The sequence below is a fragment of the Hermetia illucens genome, chromosome 6, assembly GCF_905115235.1.
Source record: "Hermetia illucens chromosome 6, iHerIll2.2.curated.20191125, whole genome shotgun sequence".
NCBI lineage: Eukaryota > Metazoa > Arthropoda > Insecta > Diptera > Stratiomyidae > Hermetia > Hermetia illucens.
This window is the reverse complement of record NC_051854.1, coordinates 32409805-32428366: the sequence shown is the minus strand read 5'-3', so window position 1 is coordinate 32428366 and position 18562 is coordinate 32409805. Positions and strand designations below refer to the sequence as shown.

Genomic DNA, 18562 nt, shown 5'->3' with positions numbered 1-18562 from the left:
AAGAAAGGCAAATACTCTTTTTAAGGTTTTTTTTGTAAAACAAAACCTTATTAAAATCGGTTTACTGTCTGTCTGTCTGTCTGTCCGTCACACGCATTTTTCTCGAAGACGGTTATAGGGATTGACACCAAATTTGGTAGAAAGGTGGGAACTGTGAACGCTCACGCATATAGCGAGGTACATCCTCTTACGACGCATTTAAGGGGGGGGTCCCCATACATGCAAAAGGGGGGTGTAAATTTTTTTTTCATCAAATATAGTCATGTGGGGTATCAAATTAAAGGTCTCGGTTAGTACTTTTCAAAGCCGGTATTAGTTTTGACTTTTGCTGAAAAGGTGGGGAGTGCGGGGGGTTGAAAGTGGTCATTTTTTTAACGAACCCATTCTCAGGAACTACCCAACCGAAAAATCTGGAAAAAATCAAGGGGCTGGTACTGTATGGTGCCTAGGCTCCGAAATACCCTCCATATCGATACCTGTTCAAATAAAGTTAATAATATTATATATTATTTTAATTTTTAGTAATTGACAGGAAAACCCCCCTTAAGTTCACCCTAGAATCACCAAATTTTGCAGAAATGTAGGCTGCAGCATAGATCATAATCCTGCCAAATTTGGTGAAAATCGCTCTATTACTAACAAAGTTATACTAGGTCAAATCTGCGCCCCTCTGCAAATTCAAGACAATGAATGTCAATATCACTTGAAAGTGGCTATTTCCACATAATATATGCATATTTTACGTGCTACATGCTAATGGGACAAATGCACACCTAAATCTCTTTATAAAAGAAATACACAAAACCTTTCATACCTGAAGCGTCAAGCTTCCGGTTTCCCGACTTGTTTATCTTGACATCAATACCTTAATATCCTTTTTTTAATAAAGTATTTCTTAGAAACAAACATTTTTCTCATTCTTTTCATTCGGAAAATGAAGCTAATATAATTATGTATTTTACGCTTCTATGCTTTACAGGAATAATCATCAATAATCAATTTACCTAAGAACATGCCAAGTTTAACCATTCTCGTGGAAGCAGATTAAGAGGAGTTAAGCAATTATTATCGTGTACACAAAGCCAAACCAACCAACTATTGACAAGTAACAAGTTCATCAATATATCGTATTCTACTCAGTGAAAGTGATTCCAAGTTATGCAAATATATGGACGGTTCATGCGGTGAACGACCTGATGAAGCGTAAAATGTAATGAACAATGTCAGGTGCACCGCCGTGTAATTTACCACAACAATTTGTGCAGAATCCAAATTGCTGTAGTAAAGCTAAAGTACCATATCCGCCACAAAATGGAGACGTGCAATCGCAGTTTGTCGATAACTTTCTAAACATTTTATCTTGTAGGTTAGGTGCTACTTCTTCCTCCAATATCTGACGCTTCTGGTAGGAAAAGCACTAAAATCATCAACAGCCAATCTAGCAAACAACAGGCATGACATTAATTACAACCACCTTAAATCTTCCTGAGTAACAGCCGATTTATTACCATCGGAAATGAAAAGTGAAAATTGATTCATTGGAACATTTTTAAGTCTCATCACAACATACACTTCACTGGGATTGGCGTCGATTCAATTTTCTTTAGATCCCATTCACATTCCGGTTTTTCCTACAGACTTACCGGCGATACTTAGAAGTCACTTTGAAGTCTTAAATCATCTTGGGAGAAAAGTATTGTTGGTTGAATGGATTACATGATCTCGAGTGAATCTACGCTATGAGTGGTGTCCGCGTGGTCATTTTCCCAGCGTGGAAACCCAAACCGAAATTGCACACATCAAAATAACATTGTTTTAGGCGGTCCCCAAAATATCATTTGAATTGTACTATTTAATGCAAAAACTACCGGGGGGAATTAACTCTGCATGTAATGTAGGTAATGTCGTCCTAATGAACATTTATAAGCACAACATAGAATTTTCTAGGCGGTACCTTCTCTAGGGCCAGAGGACCATCCAGAAGAAAGTTAACACTTACGATTTTCGCCGTCATTGAACTGCAATTTTAATTTGTTTCGCGCCATCTCTAAAAAAACAAATATTTTGAGTAAATTCACTTTCATTTACTCCGCAGTTAAGCGTTACGAAATCTCAGATTGAACCTATTGAAATATCTTTGAACTGGACTTTTTGTTGTTATTTACATCAGCGCTCGTTGATCTTTAGCCCGCTTGCGGCAGTAATTCAATGCAGATTCCAAATTCATTAGTTTGTTTCATCTGTGGCTCGGTTAAAAAATGCAAGGTTTGATAACTGGCAACTAATGCTACAATCTTTTTCTGCATAAGTATTTTAGTATCTTATTTCCTACCTGAATATGTGCTGAATTTAAAGTTAAATATTTCAAGTTTTTGCATAATAGACAGCAAGTCTGCTTGCAATTTGTAAATATACTGAGAAGTTAAGATATGACTCCGTGATTGATAGATGTATGTATTACAAGGCTAGGAGGCCGTGGGAACTAGCGTACTTTGTCACGATGATGAATCAGTTATTACTGGAACTTTCTCAATGAAAGGAAGACTAAATTAATTTTATTTTACAATGAAATTCCTAAACGCTTCATATTTTCCGGTCGGCTGAAATAACTTGCAGTGATCATCAAATAACTTGCAGTGAACATCAGTGTGTACAGATTACGAGGGCAGACCTATCCAATAAATACAGAAGTGATTTAATTATTTAATTTTATTTATTTATTTATCTATGGCCGTGTAGATCACATCGCCAAGATGTCTGTGGTGGTGGTTTGTGGCCTTGAAACCTTCAGGAAGAAAGAATCGGGGTTAAATGTGCAATTCACATTACGATCTGGACATTCTACAATACATGCTCAGTGCTGTCAGCTTCAATAGCCTGGCAAGAACTGAGCGAATTAAATATCTGGGGCCAATCTTATCAGCCAGTGGAGAAATGCGTAATAAAATTGCTTCACGCATTAATTCGACCTGGATGAAGTGGCATTCCACAACTGGTGTTCTTTGTGATCGACGTATCAGGAAACGTCTCAAATCTAAAATTTACCGCAATGTCGTCCGTCTGCCGCTCTCTATAGTTCTGAGTGTTGGCCGACTATAAAAGACAATGAACGGTGTCTTGCGGTGATGGAAACGAAGATGTTGCATTCCACTGATGGCGTGACATGTTTTGATCACGTCCGAAATGAGAATATCCGCGATCCATATGGGGTTGCACCGATCGTGGAAAACTGCTAGTGAGGCGTTTTCGATGGTATGGTCACGTAATTCGCTAACGAGAATTCACTTGCCAATATTGATCTGAACATCGAAGTCAATGGTAAGCGACCAAAAGGCCGGCCGAAACAACGGTGGCTTGATACGCTGGATGGGAACTTAAAAGCCTGACGATTAGATCCAGATCAGGCATTTGATAAAATAAAATGGCGACTCCGCTTGTGAATGGGACAAAGGCTGAAAAAAAAGAAGAGGATGTGAGGAGCGACGAGTGCATGACAGCTCCGTGTAACATAGTTAAAAATTCCATTGCCCTCTAGTTTTTAGAAAGCTTTTTAAATAAATCATTTGATGGAAAGCCCTGTATTGATATTATAATAGTCAACCTCATACGCTTCACACTCTAAGTTTAATATTATTAGCAAATGCGAAGAATTTAACCTACAACAGATATAAAAAAGGCTGGGATTCATGAAATGATGATTCTTCATGAAAGGAATTTTAACATTTCATTCGAATTTCAATTATTCTCTTTAATTATGACGTCAGCATCTTATGTCATACAAATAAGATGCAATAAATTCGCACGACATTGATAAGTTTGAGCTGCTATAACTTTGGCGTTAATGGGCAGATTTCCATGAAATGTGTATACGAAATATTGTCCTCTATGCTGGTACAAAACTTGGAAGTCCTGGGATGAATTTAAGGGGGGTTTTACAGTAAATTTCGAAAAGTTGGTAATATACTATTAGTAAGTTTACTCGAGCAGATATCGGAATGGGACATATTTTGAGGCCTTGATTTTTTTCGGATTTTTAGGTTGGGTTTCCGAAAATGAGTCCTGTCTCACTTTAAGTGCGTACTTTACAATTCACGACTAAACTAATATCAGTTGCGAAAAGCACTAATCGTGACCTTTCATTTGATACCCTGCACGACTATATCCGATGGAAAAATTTTTTGAATCCCCCTTTTGCATCTATGGGGAGCCCCCTTTAGACTCCACCTAAGTTTATGTTACTCACTATATGCGTTCGTAGTTCCCATCTGTTCACCAAATTTCGTTCGGATCGGTTTAGCCGTTTTGGAGAAAAGTGTGTGTGACAGACAGGCAGACAGTGAATCGATTTTAATAAGTTTTTGTTTTACACAAAACCTTAAAATCCATTTTTTTCAAAGTCACAAGTGAGGTTAACCCCCTAATAATGGTCAATGCATATGCGCATGAAATTGTAAGGTATGTGTGTATGTCTCGCTAATTTCGGTCTTGGTCGTAAATTTGTGTTATGAATAAAAAGTAATAATGAATCAAAAAATTTCAATATATTTAAAACCAAAAATTGTAGTTTGGAGCAAGCTACTCCTTTGTCTATTAATTTTAAGCTGGACTACAAGTAGCAGACGAAAATCTAATCGCTTCAATATATAAACGATTGACGAAAAAAATAACATAAATACATATAAATATATGTTCCTTTTATTGTTATAAATATTATAGGAATAATTTGTATATTTGTAAATATGGTGTAATAATTGTTAATATATTGTAGGGGTCAAGAAGTGCACTACGAGATATAATAACGCGGAATATAGCTCCCTGGGGCCAACCTATCTCTCTTTGAGAGTGAGCTGTCTCTCCTCTCGGTTGATGTGTGGCTTTCCAGGGGCCGAATCTCTTGTCAAGACCGTTAGTGAGTGGTGATAGCCACACCTGTACGAAGCGGCCCTACTATTAACAAAACGCTACGGATCTAGACGGGGGACTCGAAAAACACCTCCCCCAATCCATTTGGTCCATTGGATAATTTGCAGTAGGTGGGTAACTGTTTGTATTCGAACAGAGCCTTACCGTACAACGAGGAGTTATGGCACGGCGGACCTCCTAATCCCCTCTACAATGAGTAATGTTACAAAAATGGAGAAAATAAAGAAAATTACAACCAAACAAGCGGGACCTCGTACAGCACACAACACAAGAAGGGGGAGTTGGGACGTCAAGAAGTAAATCCAAGGTCAACATTGGTATACTGCGAGGACAACAACCAACAAAGACCACTGCTCAAAAATCGGGGACAAGCAAAAGCACGTCTGAGATTAATATAACAGACGTCAGGAAGGGGACAGGTCTCAGTAGCACAAATGCTTAATGGTACCTGCGTCATATAAAGAAAGGCCTGAAACCAAAACAGATACTTAAGAAGGTTCAGGACAGACTTAAACCATCTTTATCGTAGCCAAGAAAGCGGGGAGCAGTGGAGATTAGCCCGTATGAAGAGAATGCTCCCAAAAAATCCTAACCTGAACGCAAGAGGAGAGAAAATCCGGGCAAGCAGGAAGCGGTGAAAGCAGGAATTAGGAAGCCCGCCGTTAGCTATGCTAGTGCGGTCAATGGCATTCAACTGGCCACTCTGCCAAAAATGTTACCCCAGCAAATACTCACTCATAAAGGGCAGGAAACTATCGAAGACCTCGTCGTCAGGCAGATGTGAAAGGAATGGACTGCGAAACTTGTGTTCACCGGGATACGCTTTGGACCAGGTCATATACTGGTGGACTGTGCGACGGAAGATACTGCAGAGTGGCTTAAGACCATAGCTCCTAAATTGCCAGACTAGGAAGGAGCAGAACTATCGACATATGCTGGGGATGATGTACCAGCAGCGCACATGGTGACAGTGTTTCTCCCAAAAGCCGCAACAATAGAGACGAAAGATGTCACGCACCTCCTAATCGCTCAGAATGAGAAACTCCATATGCGATTATGGAGAGTTTTCAGAAGCAAGGTGGACAGCAAGGGCAGATTCCTCACGATCGGGGTAAAAGACCGATCCCTGGAGGCAATCAAACATCGTAGCTACCATATTAACTATCAATTTGGCAACATACCTGTGTACACAGGTAAGTTTCTTATTATTTCAAATAATTAATCGCTGGAAACACCGCATAATTACACTCAGAATTTCTGCTTCTGCTACTAACGTTAAAGGGGGTAGGATTGAGGCAAAGTCAAAAAGCATCTAGGATAAAACCAAATAATTTGGGAGCTTGCTTGACGATGTGGACAAAGTAAGAAATGAAAAGTACAAGGTACGTTATATGGAAGGTTACAGCCAGGTCTTGAAACAAACTCAGAAGTGATAGGTTATGTCGCTCTAACGGCCTATTCAAAACTTTTATTTTAGAATGTTTTTCAGCGGGATAATAAATCAAAATACTAAAAAAGGTCCATTTTAAGATTTTGTGTAACACAAAGCCCTACTCAAATCGATTCAATGTCGGTCTGTCTGTCATATCCAATTTATTCTGAAACGCCTGAACCTTTTGTCACAAAATTTGGTGAGAACATGCTGTCTTTAAACCCCTTTAGATATAGCAAGTGACGCCACTTTCAGTTGAGTTTAAGGAGGTTCCCCATACATGCGAAAGGGAGGTATACAATTTATTTGCACAAAATATAGGTGGTGTTGGGTGAAACATAGAGGAGCGAAGGCCCAAAATGTGTGTCCCGAAAAATGTTTCAGAACCTATGCAACCGAAAAGCCTAAAAAACATCACAATGATGCACCTATACAAAACCTAAGCATCAAAATACATTTCGATAGCTGCTCAAATAAAGTGAACAATAACATATTATCCCAGCTTAAGAATTTTCCCGAAAACCCCTCTTAAGTCTATCCTAGATGTACAAAATTCAGCTTCAATATAAGTACAAATATAGTACATTATTTTGAAAAATTTGAAGGAAATTCAAGTATTATTAACAAAGTCAAAGGTCAAACGTCACAATTTTGTATTTTACGTGCATTTATCGTGACCTAAGACGTGCATAAAATCATATAAAGTGTACTTTTATTAACGGCGGAGTTCGGTCTATCAAAAAATATTTTTAGCTATGTACGAATGGAAAAGTATGCATATTTAACCAAAAATTCAAAATTTTAGACAAAAATCGTGCGATTATAATTTGTAAAAAACGGCTATGTAATAAATCGCAAAAATTCAATGTTTTTCCATACAGAATGCAATTATAAATATACAATAAATACATTCGAGAAAAATACGTTTCAAATTTTTAATATATACGCATTGGAATGCGGACTGCTGCGCTAAAGTTCAAATTTGGAGTATTTAGACATTTTTTCCACTCTAATCCTTTGAGTATGTCATTCTTAAGATGATAAGGCATTTTTAGCAAAAAAAGGAAGATCATTATTTTGAAATTTCTACAGTGGCCCCTTAAGCGATAATACATCGAATGTCATTTTCTGACATTTAATGTCTGAGCACCAACGCACTAGAGTGTCTAGAGAGCACGGTCCAATGGAGGCCAACCAGAGCAAATAATTGAAGGTCGTCCACGTAAAGTGAACAAGGACAAGAAATGAAGGAAGGACGGTCATTCTATATATATCGTATGTAGTACAAAGTCGGAAAAAGTACGTAAGGAACGGGATAATTAACAATGAAAAGGAGCTCTGAAAGAACGGTTGGAAAGATGGGAGGCGTGCTATGGTATAATCCTGGAGGGGAAGTTGAGTAGAGAGCACTTGGAGGGAAGTACGTTGCCCTTGTCGGAATTAAAGGCTTTAAATCATTACAAACGATGTGTACTTCTGCAGTGATATAAGACATTTGGTCACGAAATTGGCAAAGTTGAGAAGTCTAGAAGCAGTAGACCGATGTTTCTCAAAGCCGTGTTGCTCTTTCGCTCTGAAGTGATCTTTGTTTCGGTCATGAATTATACAATGCGTACAATGCAACGCAAATATTAGACCACTGACTGGCCACTATAAATATTGAGCCAGTACTACCGGTACTGCCGGTATGCCTCAAGCGCATATTATATTACATTTAAACATAGTGCAAGGTCAATGCTAATATATTATGTCAGATGAGGAGTTGATGCTGATTGACATAGGTCAAGGTGGATATTCACGTATACGAACATACCATATAGAACCATGGAATTCAACAGTCGTGCACTACAAGACCACTACACTTCAACATCAGCTGATTACCCCTACGTATCAAACCACCCTTGAAATAAAGCGAGGAACGGATTTGCTCATCGCGAATTAGAGGAGCTGATTTCGTGAGAAAAGAGATGAAATAATCCCACTTATCGAACCCCACAATATCGTGGAGAGTATGAGGGTATTTTGAGATTAGAAACAAATCGAATGGCGGCAAAGGGCATACTATTCGAGGTCCACATACTCCAGGGTAGAATCAGGAAGGCTCAACAGATATGTGACATAAAATTACAGCAGGGCCCTGAGCGTAATGTATTGCTTCGTTGCGGTCATGCACGGATATGGGCAGTGAAAGTATGATTTGAGTGGAAATGGATAACGCACACTGCATCAACTTTGCCTAGCAGGGACATTCTAAGACCTCCAACTCCATTCATAAAAAAACACGTTTCTATTATGCTAATACATTTAAACTGTTACGACTTTTATGAATAAATAAAACTATTTTTTTGCACCAAAATGTAATATAAGTATCTCACAGTCAGAAGTTAACTGCCATAAAACCGCAACCGCCAAGCATCTAGTATCGAATTTAACGGGGGTATAGAATAGGAAACTTACAAACGATAGAACCTAAATAGGCTAAAACCTCAAAACCCTTAATAAGAGTAATGTATTGTCCACATTTAAATGACTTCACGCTTAACTATTTTCCTCAGTTTAAATGTGTACCTCTGCTGAATTCTTTGGAAAATTCACTGCAACAAATCGAGTCGGTTATCTTAATTTAGCCCAATTATTCTTGTTTAAATATCTGTGTCATTCCAGAGAGAAGTAGTCACATTTCCATAATATTTCATATGATTCTTCTCACTACAAAGCCTTCCATACACTCGTGAGACGCGAAGCATTGAGTAATGACCTGTCGGCATATTCTATAGCTTTCTTTCAAAAAACACTTTAAGCTTCTTTCAACCGCAATAAATTATAATTTGCGATAAAATAGAAAAACAATAGCAGAAGCAAATTAGACAAGGCGACAGGTCACATGTATTCCCACATACATTTTATCCAAACTATTCGTTTAAATCCCACACGGCGTGTACATGACGTTATCAAAGTTTTTATCTAAAATCACATATCCCCAGATTACTGGCACGAGTGTAGAGCCCACAGGTCCATATACGAGCTTCCTAGTAGGCCTCAAAAGCATGTCATCCATTGTATCACAGATAGGTCCGCAAATATATTTGGTGGAGAATGATAAATGACTTTCACTGAAAGAAGAATCATATCTATAACCAAAGATAGCAAAAGAAGCATTACTATCGTATCTACATATGTAAGTATGTATGTACTTCTATGTGATCATGCTCGTTGCTTGTGTTCAATATATTTTTTGGCGAAAATGCTATGGTTTCAAAATGAAATTTACGACTGTAGAACAACTGTAAAGGATACGACGTGGGAGTTGTATCCTGTAAAACTGCTTCATCTAACTTTAGCCTATATAAAACGCAATGTAGCATCTATTTCCAGTATCAGGACTTTATCACGGGTTCCTTTCCTAATTTAAAGTTCTACTCTAGTCGATACATTTATGGCTAGAGATGAATCCTGTTTGCGATTTGCAAGTTGAACTGTCGTGTCTGTGAAGCTCATGGAAAATAACCTGATAAGGATCCAAATCGAACCGGATCAAATAAAGTAGCGTAGTTTTCCACGGACTAGAGAGTAGGGTAGCATTACTTTTTTCATTCATTTTCATTAATAGAAAAATTAAATATTTAGATATCTTTTACCGGCATAATAGTATTAGAATTATCAGAAGTGTCCAGCAAGTCCTGCTATGGAGCTAGATGCAAGTTTGTTTGGCATTAACCTCTGGATTTCTGCCCTCAAGTTTGAATACCCATTCGTCATGGATGCCGAGTTTCGTGTTTATGTTTTCTCACTGCTGTAGGCGTATCATTAGCACTTGACAGTAATGAAACTAAAGCAGTGCTCCATTGTTAACAAAATATTAAAAAGAAATAATAATTCAAAAGAAGAGACCGTGTGGACAAGGGACATATTATCATTAGTGATTAATGGTAAAGTTGCACTTCCGGCAGAATTCTGTCCACACAATTCTTTCAATTCAGTTTTTTTCTACTTTCTTACAATTATCAATTCTATTAAATTTTGTTCAACATTATCTGGTCCACAAAACTTACGTTGGTGTTGAGCCACGAGTCATGGTGACGAAATCCAAGTGCCCTGTGGTCCTCGTGACGAAAACAGTTTAAATTCCTCACTGTAATTAGACCCCTCGTTCAAATATAATTTGTACCTTTTCTTCAATAATACCAAGATACAGATATTTATTTAAGCCCGCGATGATCTTAATCACTAATTAGCACTTCAATGACGACACACGATCTCGGATTCACAAGTGTATCAGATCACGCACGAAGATCTTCAAATTTAGATATTCACTCGCTTCAATTAAACACTTGTTGCACACATAGCGAACAGTGCTTACGTGTGGAGATCTACGCGTATACTGAAACATGCTATCTAACTACTGAACAGATTCCTCAGATATCAGATAAACGCTTCTATATCGCATCTGTGGAGAGAAGCGACAAAGTACGATAGAGGCAGCGGCGACTGAACGCAAGTTTGGTGAATGGATAAATGCAGCTCGTATGATAGTGGATAGCAGAGCTGTTTGCTACAAGTTCAAGCTGAGAGACTGCCAGATATCTGAATATGAATGAAGCTGCTCCATTCAACTTTCTGTGAACCTGTTACAACATCTAGAAAGCATTTTATCCAACAAATCTCTTTACTTGCTGATCGATCGCCAGCGGCTGGAGACATTTGCGGACTGCTAACAATGGCATTCCTACCTCTATATCTGCATTTACAGATATATGTATGTAGCACGAAACCAGTACTCAGTAGGATGCAACTGCATCTTCCGTCCTAATCCCAATGATCATGCACAATTCCAACGGTTGATTGTGTAGCTTTAGTTCACAATGAGAAAGTCTTCGACCCTTTTATTATCCGGCTGAGTATAATTGGAAGTACCATATACACTCTGGGTAAAAATTATAAAGCACTCACTTTAGGTTTAGAAATTGCGTATGATATATGGCTAAAGATTTTTTAACGAGCGCTTAGAGCTAGACAATTTTTAATTTACACGGAAGTGAACTTGGACCAAGAAAGGAAAAAGACAAAATCGTTTGAGGAGAAGATTTACACTTGCAACGTTTTGCCGAGTTGTCTCGGCATCACCAAGCAAACGGTTTCTCTGATGTTCCTTATTATAAGCTTACAATTACGGGACATCAACGTCAGCGTTTTTTCCGTTAAGATACGACAGCACAGGCACTCTGAAAATCAGGGCCCAAATTTCCGAAAATAGTCGTTCCCAAGTTCAATGGGGACTATTTGAAGTAACCTCAGTTCCATGGCGTGTCCAGTCAAAACATTTACAGCAAGCAGTTGCTAATGGCTTAAAGTTATAGTATCTCAAAAATAATCTGCACTGCCAATTTCTATTTACGGAAATGTTTATGGTAACCATCTCCAGCCAACTCCAATACTACAAGGATTTCCAATGGAAATGGTCGAAGTACCCTTGGATTTTGACTACAATATCTAGTACCTTGGGTTTACAATGGTCGCTTAAAATTGATGCATTCCACATTCGAGCCCCATGGCTTATTAGATCATTTCAGTATCACGAACCTGGTGATTGCTATTGCGAAGATGTTCATACAGCAGCTATGGGAAATTTCCAATGCATATATTTTGAAGCCAGCAAAAGCTCATCCCAATTCACGTCTCTTCCGACCTTCTGAAAGAGCCGTTGAGGCAAGGGCCCAGCTACCTCCACGGGAAAGACTTCGCGTTGCTTCCAAGTATGGCAACTCAGGAAAATTGCAGTCTAAAAAACGGGGTACGATAGTAGCCGTACTACTAGAATTCGCTCATACACGCATCCTAGATACCATAAGATGGATGCCGTAAGTTACTAGTCAGGCTTTAATTTTTTGATTCATCAAAAGTTCCCAGGTGCGATCTCCAACAAACGATAAAGACTACTCTCATCAGCTGTCAGTTATCAAACATGGCGCATTCCGCCGAGCAACTGAATGATGTCATTCATTACATTGAAATCGCAAAGAATAATGCATTGTTAAGCTTAGTCCGATTCCTGGATTAAGGTTGAAGGCTGCTGAAATGACATACGACAGGAAATATGCCATATTGGTGCCGTATTCATACCCCTTATCACACAAACGGTGACAGCTATTCACATAAGAATTTTCACAACAGTCCACAAGCCTTGTTGTCCATAAGACGATAGTACTACTATGATAAAAAACAAGTCCACACCACGAACAATCGTCCAGCGATATATTTGATGCACTAAAAGTAAACCCAAGTTACTGTCTCAGATGGCGAAAAATTTGGTGCCCCGGATAACACCTTTTCATCCGTTCAATAAGACGGGATTCGATTTTTGTAGACCAATCTGGACGCATTACAAGGTGCGTGAAAAGAAATCCCAAACGATCCACCTATTTGCATTCTTCGCTGTCGAAGGAGACTGTTTTTATGCGGAACATTCCGGTTTTGGAAGATCAGTATAATCCTAGCTTCCTCCTTGTGTTTGAAGTCCAGTTGAAGCTCCTAGTCCACACGGGGTATATTCTAAAGGAGCCCGTCGCCATGCGGACAGCAGTTTCTAAGCCGGATACCGCCTTTACGCTTGCAACTGAGATTGCTTCTTTAGACCAACAGACAAACAAGTCGGGAAACCGGAAGCTCGGCGCTTCAGGTATGAAAAGTTTTGCTTGCTTCTTCTTTGACTGTAGAACTATCCCATTTGTACGTAGCCCGTTATGTATATGCATTTAGCATGCCTGACTACCCACTTTAGTGTGATATTGGTATTTCATCATCAACGACGCAACAACCGGTATCCGGTCTAGGCCTGCCTTAATAAGGAACTCTACATATCCAGGCTTTGCGCCGAGGTCCACCAATTCGATATCCCTAAAAGCTGTCTGGCGTCCTGGCCTAAGCCATCGCTCCATCTTAGGCAGGGTCTTCCTCGTCTTCTTTTTCTACCATAGATATTGCCCTTATAGACTTTCCAGGCTGGATCAGCCTCATCCATATGGATTCAGTGACCCGCCCACCGTAACCTATTGAGCCGAATTTTATCCACAACCGAACGGTCATGGTATCCCTCATAGATTTCTTCGTTAAGTAAACTACGGAATCGTCCATCATCATGTAGGGAGCCAAAAATTCTTCGGACGATTTTTCTCTCGAACGCGGCCAAGAGTTCGCAATTCTTCTTGCTAAGAACCCAAGACTCCGAGGAATACATGAGGACTGGCAAGATCATAGTCTTGTACAGTAAGAGTTTTGACCCTATGGTGAGACGTTTCGAGCAGAACAGTTTTTGTAAGCTAAAATAGGCTCTATTGGCTGACAACAACCGTGCGCGGATTTCCTCATCGTAGCTGTTATCGGTTGTGATTTTCGACCCTAGATAGGAGGAATTATCAACGGTCTCAAAGTTGTATTCTCCTATCCTTATTCTTCCTGTTTGACCAGTGTGGTTTGATGTTGGTATTTAGTTGCAGTAAATTTACACGGGAAAGTCAGCTTTGAACTACTATAATTTTATTACTAATAGTATGATATTGATCAAACTTGTGGTTTATACTACTACCAACTTTTATAACTCTGAGCTAAACTTAAGGGTGGTTTTACTCAATTTCCCCAAAAATATGGTAATATACTATTATTAACTTAATTTGAATAGATATCGATATGGAGAGTACTTTGAGGCCTGGGCACCATCTCGAGGCAGTTTCATGAATTTTTTCAGATTTTTCGGTTGGGTAGTTTCTGAGAATGAATCCGTTAAAGAAATCATCAGTTTCCACCCCTCCCACTCCCCGGCTCTTTAACAAATCTCAAAACTAAGACCCGCTTCGAAAAGTATTTGATACCCCACATGACAATATTCGGTGAAAAACATTTTTACACCCCCCATTTGGATGTATGGGGACCCCCCCTAAATCTCAACATAGAAGGATATCACTCACTGCATGTCTGCGCATTCACAGTTCCCATCTTCTCACCGTGCCAATCGGTATAGCCGTTGCTGAGAAAAGTGACAGACGAACAGGCAGACAGACATTGAACCGATTTGAATAAGGTTTTCTTTTGCAAACAAAACCTTAAAATTCGGACCCAGTGAGCTCGTCGTCGACGTAGATGTTCCGCAGTATTATCACTTCTGCTCTTAAGAGGTCCCCTCCTCACTAAGTCTATGAAGAAACTTCGCTGGTGGCTCACCATGCGGATGTTGTGGCATATGTGACGGTCTTCAGTTTATAGCACTTCAATGTCTCCTCTGAGTTGTTTCTCTGCCAAATTAACTGAAACTGAAACACTAAAGCTCCTGGTGACAAATGCATCGAACACGACAAGGAAGTCGGGGGTGGTGGCTTCTACTGCCATGAAATAGTATGCTTGCTGAAAGAACCTGACGTTTATCTCCTCCCTGTGTCTCAAGCGCTGGCATCTGTTTATGAACTGGATGTATTGTTACTTAAGTTCAATGGCAAAGAATCTGCTGTAATCTATATTCCTGGAGCCTACTAGTAACTCAAATTGTTTAGCGAGAAGAATTTTATGACGTGCGGCCTGTATCATCCCTCAGTTTGACCGAATTGGAGCTCACACTTTCTCTCAACGAAAGTCATTCTGGGAACACTCTCCTTGACTTCTTCCAGTTGCCAGAATCTTTCAACCCTTTGAGTGAGATGATGGTTTCACTTGTGACTTCCCCAGAATGTTGAATTGTAGGAAATTGGTTCAGTGTCGATGACTGTTGTGACTCTGCTACAGTTAAGCCAAGCAGTGTTTCTGCAAGTGGAGCACCGAAAATCAGCGTCAGCTAATTCGAGGTTGTGAGCTATATCCATGTCGATATTTTGATTGGGTTGTGGAGTAACTATTTGCTCGATCATGTGAGCTTCAGTGGAGGCTCGGAAACCGCTGGTTGAGGATTACATGGTGAATTGCACTGTACTCGGTGACCCTTGATTGTATTGCCTAATTCCTTGAGTCTGCATATTTGCGGGAATATTGATGAGCTGTGGACGTTTGGCCACGTCTTCCTAGATGAAGATCAATTGAGGACCTGAATCAAGGATTTGCCCGGCAGTTGAAGTAGTTGCATTGCTCATCACGTAATTGCGGTTGAAAGAAGGATTGTCCCACGCGGGAGCGGCTGATATTTCTTGATAGTGCAATGTTCGACTGAGTTTCACTAACTGTAGTTGTGACGGTGTTTCAAGATTTAGAATTGTTTGACAATGATTCGGCTTGTGGAGGAGCGTGTTTTGTTTCAAATCACACTTTGACAATGCTTGCCTTACAAGTCTTAAATGTGCTCCCCACGATTCAAGCAACTGAAATTCTGTTTTCAAGAATGTGAGAAACGTATCCATCGATTGTAGTCCGCTGGGGTCTTGTCTATGCGAAGCTTGATCTAGCTTCCTTACTAATAAGAAGAGACGGTTCGGATCCCAGTTGTCCACAACAACTTTACGGGTTTTTAAGTCTCCTGCACGCAGTCGTGAAGTGACCTGATGGCTGTAGCATTCTCCACGTTAATGTGCTGCTAATAATTCACATCGAAATCTATATTTACTCCATACTTGGTCCTAATGATATCGCCCTGAAGTCATCCCACAACTTCTTTCCTGTAGTTAGTACGTGGACCGAAAATCTCCTCGCCGACATCCCGTTGTTTCACAGCTAATACATCGAGTGACATGGTGAATAAAATGATACTGCTCAGCGCTGTATTCCTCCAAAATTACGATGCACTATAGCGTGAAGGTGATGTCGCCTGCAAGCTTTAACAACACAAGAGGGACTTAGGACGAACCAAGCGAAAAAAACGATTATTGTGTGTGCAGGCAAATTTGAAGGAATAGGATCACCTCGGGGTCACCAGATGATGAGGTAGGTGCTTTTATCCACCGATAAGCCGAAAGAAGAAGGGTTGGCTCTAGGTTCTTGTACCTGGAGTCTATTTGTTACGCATCGGTGGTTGCACCGATACGTTACTGATGCTCAAAGCCCGATACACATAATCACACACGTAAAGTCACCAACTTTTTATAAAACGCCGATGAACCGAGACAAGCAACCGACTTTCTGGTGAAAAGGGGTGAACGCTCTGAACCGGGCTTTATTTACACCAATTTACATCTACTGTCTAATCATTTTCAAAAAGAAAAGATCTTACTCGCCACTTTGGATAGCTTATTGTTTGAAGCCGTAAAATCGTAGAATCGTAGAATCGTAAAATCGTATTACACTTAGAATATTTGCTCCATAAAAGAGGGGTATTCCGGTGAAACTAATAACTATTGCCAGAGCAACACTATCATATGTCGGTTGGTATTGCCTCAAGGTGAAATTTCTGGGGAATTGGAAGTTTAAAATGGTATTCGAAAAGGTTGCATTCTGTCACTGATACTACTGCTTTTGTAATTGTAATTTGCATTCTACTCCTTCTCTCAGACCGTCCATCTAGTGATTGTTAGGGGCTTGAGCACTGCTGCTTTCTTGGAGACCTCACACCGTTTCATAGAAAGACTCAGTCAGTGCAGTAATATACATAACAATAATTCAATTCAATGCCCTGGTAAGAAACCGTAAAACCGTCTTGGCTTAATATCTTTTAAAGTTTGGGCACTAAGCCCTAAACGAGGGGTTCATCGACCAAAAAAAGAGGGAGTAAGTTGCTCCCCATTTGGTTCGGTCCGACATCCAATGAATGGACTTAGAACCCTGCAATCCTCAAAAAAAAATGTTTAGCTCTGGCCAAGCTTTGGATTTACGCTCAATATAATTCGTAGTTATGTTGTGTTCTGCGAATTATATAAAGGAGCACTTAACATCTGCGAGCCGCTTCGGTCACGCTGCTCCCAGGGCCGAAGTGAGCCAGCGTCTGACGATTTGCCTCTGCTTTGGCAAGAAACCGTAAGGCCGTCTTTGCTTAACAATTCAATCATTTTTTGGGAGCCTCCCTTTAACTCCGCAAACTACATCAAGCCATGCTTCCGAAGCAGACTTAGGATCAAATCGCCAGCGCATGTTGACTGAGAGGCATCGAGCTCCACTTTATCCCTCCCGGAGCATCTCATTTTGGAGTGGGAAGCAACAGTGAAATCCTAGAAGCACCACTTGCAACGAAGCATTTCCACTGCATTCCTGACCTATGAAAAATAACAACACAAATAATCGCGATTGAAATAGTATTGAATTCGTGGGCAATTGACGGAGAAGGAAATCTCTTGAGAGGGCTTATAGGGAATCAAATAGTGATTATTGACGCCACTTTAAACATTATAGAAGTGGACGGAGTCACCTTGCCTAAACAATTTGCGGAATACATTGTTAAACAACAAAATCTTCACATTGTTCAGTGATCTCCAGAAGCAGCACTTCATTCACACATTTGTATTTTTGACAACGCTGTTAATCCTGATTTTGAACATCGTTGATTAATGTTATAACCAACAGTCATCACAGACGCAATAATCCATAATTGCTGGCTTGGGACCAACTCACCCACAAGTTCATGCAAATCATGAAGCATCTAACACCATCTTTACGGTTGCCAGCTAATCACCTTAAGGTACAAGCGACTACTACTGTATTTCAACAGCAGCTTACGCTGATGGCAGATTCCAACTTAATCAGAATTATTGCGATCACTATCTACATCAACGATAGGGCGTTCAATATTGAAATATTGGCCTCGTTGTTGGCAATTAATCTGTAAGGAACAAGTGTTCCCAACTTTTAATCGGGGAACTCGCAGCATGTTCATCATCCATTAACAATGGGCATCTGTGCTACTGTTATTGTTCAGAAGATCGATCGTTTGAAAAATCAATCAGAAACATCTACAATTTTAGAATGTGTGTAACAAACCCACCAGAATTAATTTCAGCTACCCACCGCGAACCGCTGGAATTCATATATTTCCATGTTGAAGCATTCATCATCATCATCTGCAACAACGGGGTTAGTCAAATGAGGCTTCAGGGACGCAGGATTGAGGAACTCCTAAAAAAGTACGCAATAAAACAGGATCAAGTCTACAGAGATGAAAAAACAAAGCCCATCACCGATAAATGTGGAATGAATGGTTATGCAAATGAAGTTATAGAGTTGCTATATTCTCTCTTCAAATTAGGCTGCCAAAATGAACGGTTTCTTACGAATCAAAAAGAGGAATAATTTGTAGGTTCCAAAGAAATG

The 18562-nt window shown here is 39.8% G+C and overlaps 1 protein-coding gene across 4 annotated transcripts in view; it reads right to left on the bottom strand.

Annotated features, from left to right (window-relative positions):
* LOC119658909 (probable ascorbate-specific transmembrane electron transporter 2) overlaps positions 1-18562 on the bottom strand; it is a 210224-nt gene that overhangs the window by 58619 nt on the left and 133043 nt on the right. Inside the window, exons 1-2 of one of the 4 annotated variants that reach the window (XM_038066718.1) lie at positions 10541-10850; positions 10408-10487 (exon numbers count right to left, since the gene is read on the bottom strand). The exons of 2 other annotated variants lie outside the window; for them this stretch is intronic. In XM_038066718.1, the coding sequence (XP_037922646.1) occupies positions 10408-10430 (23 nt within the window). In that variant the 5' untranslated portion in view covers positions 10431-10487; positions 10541-10850. Of the gene's footprint in view, positions 1-10407; positions 10851-18562 lie in introns of those variants that run through there. One more of the 4 variants, XM_038066717.1, reaches the window with a different exon arrangement.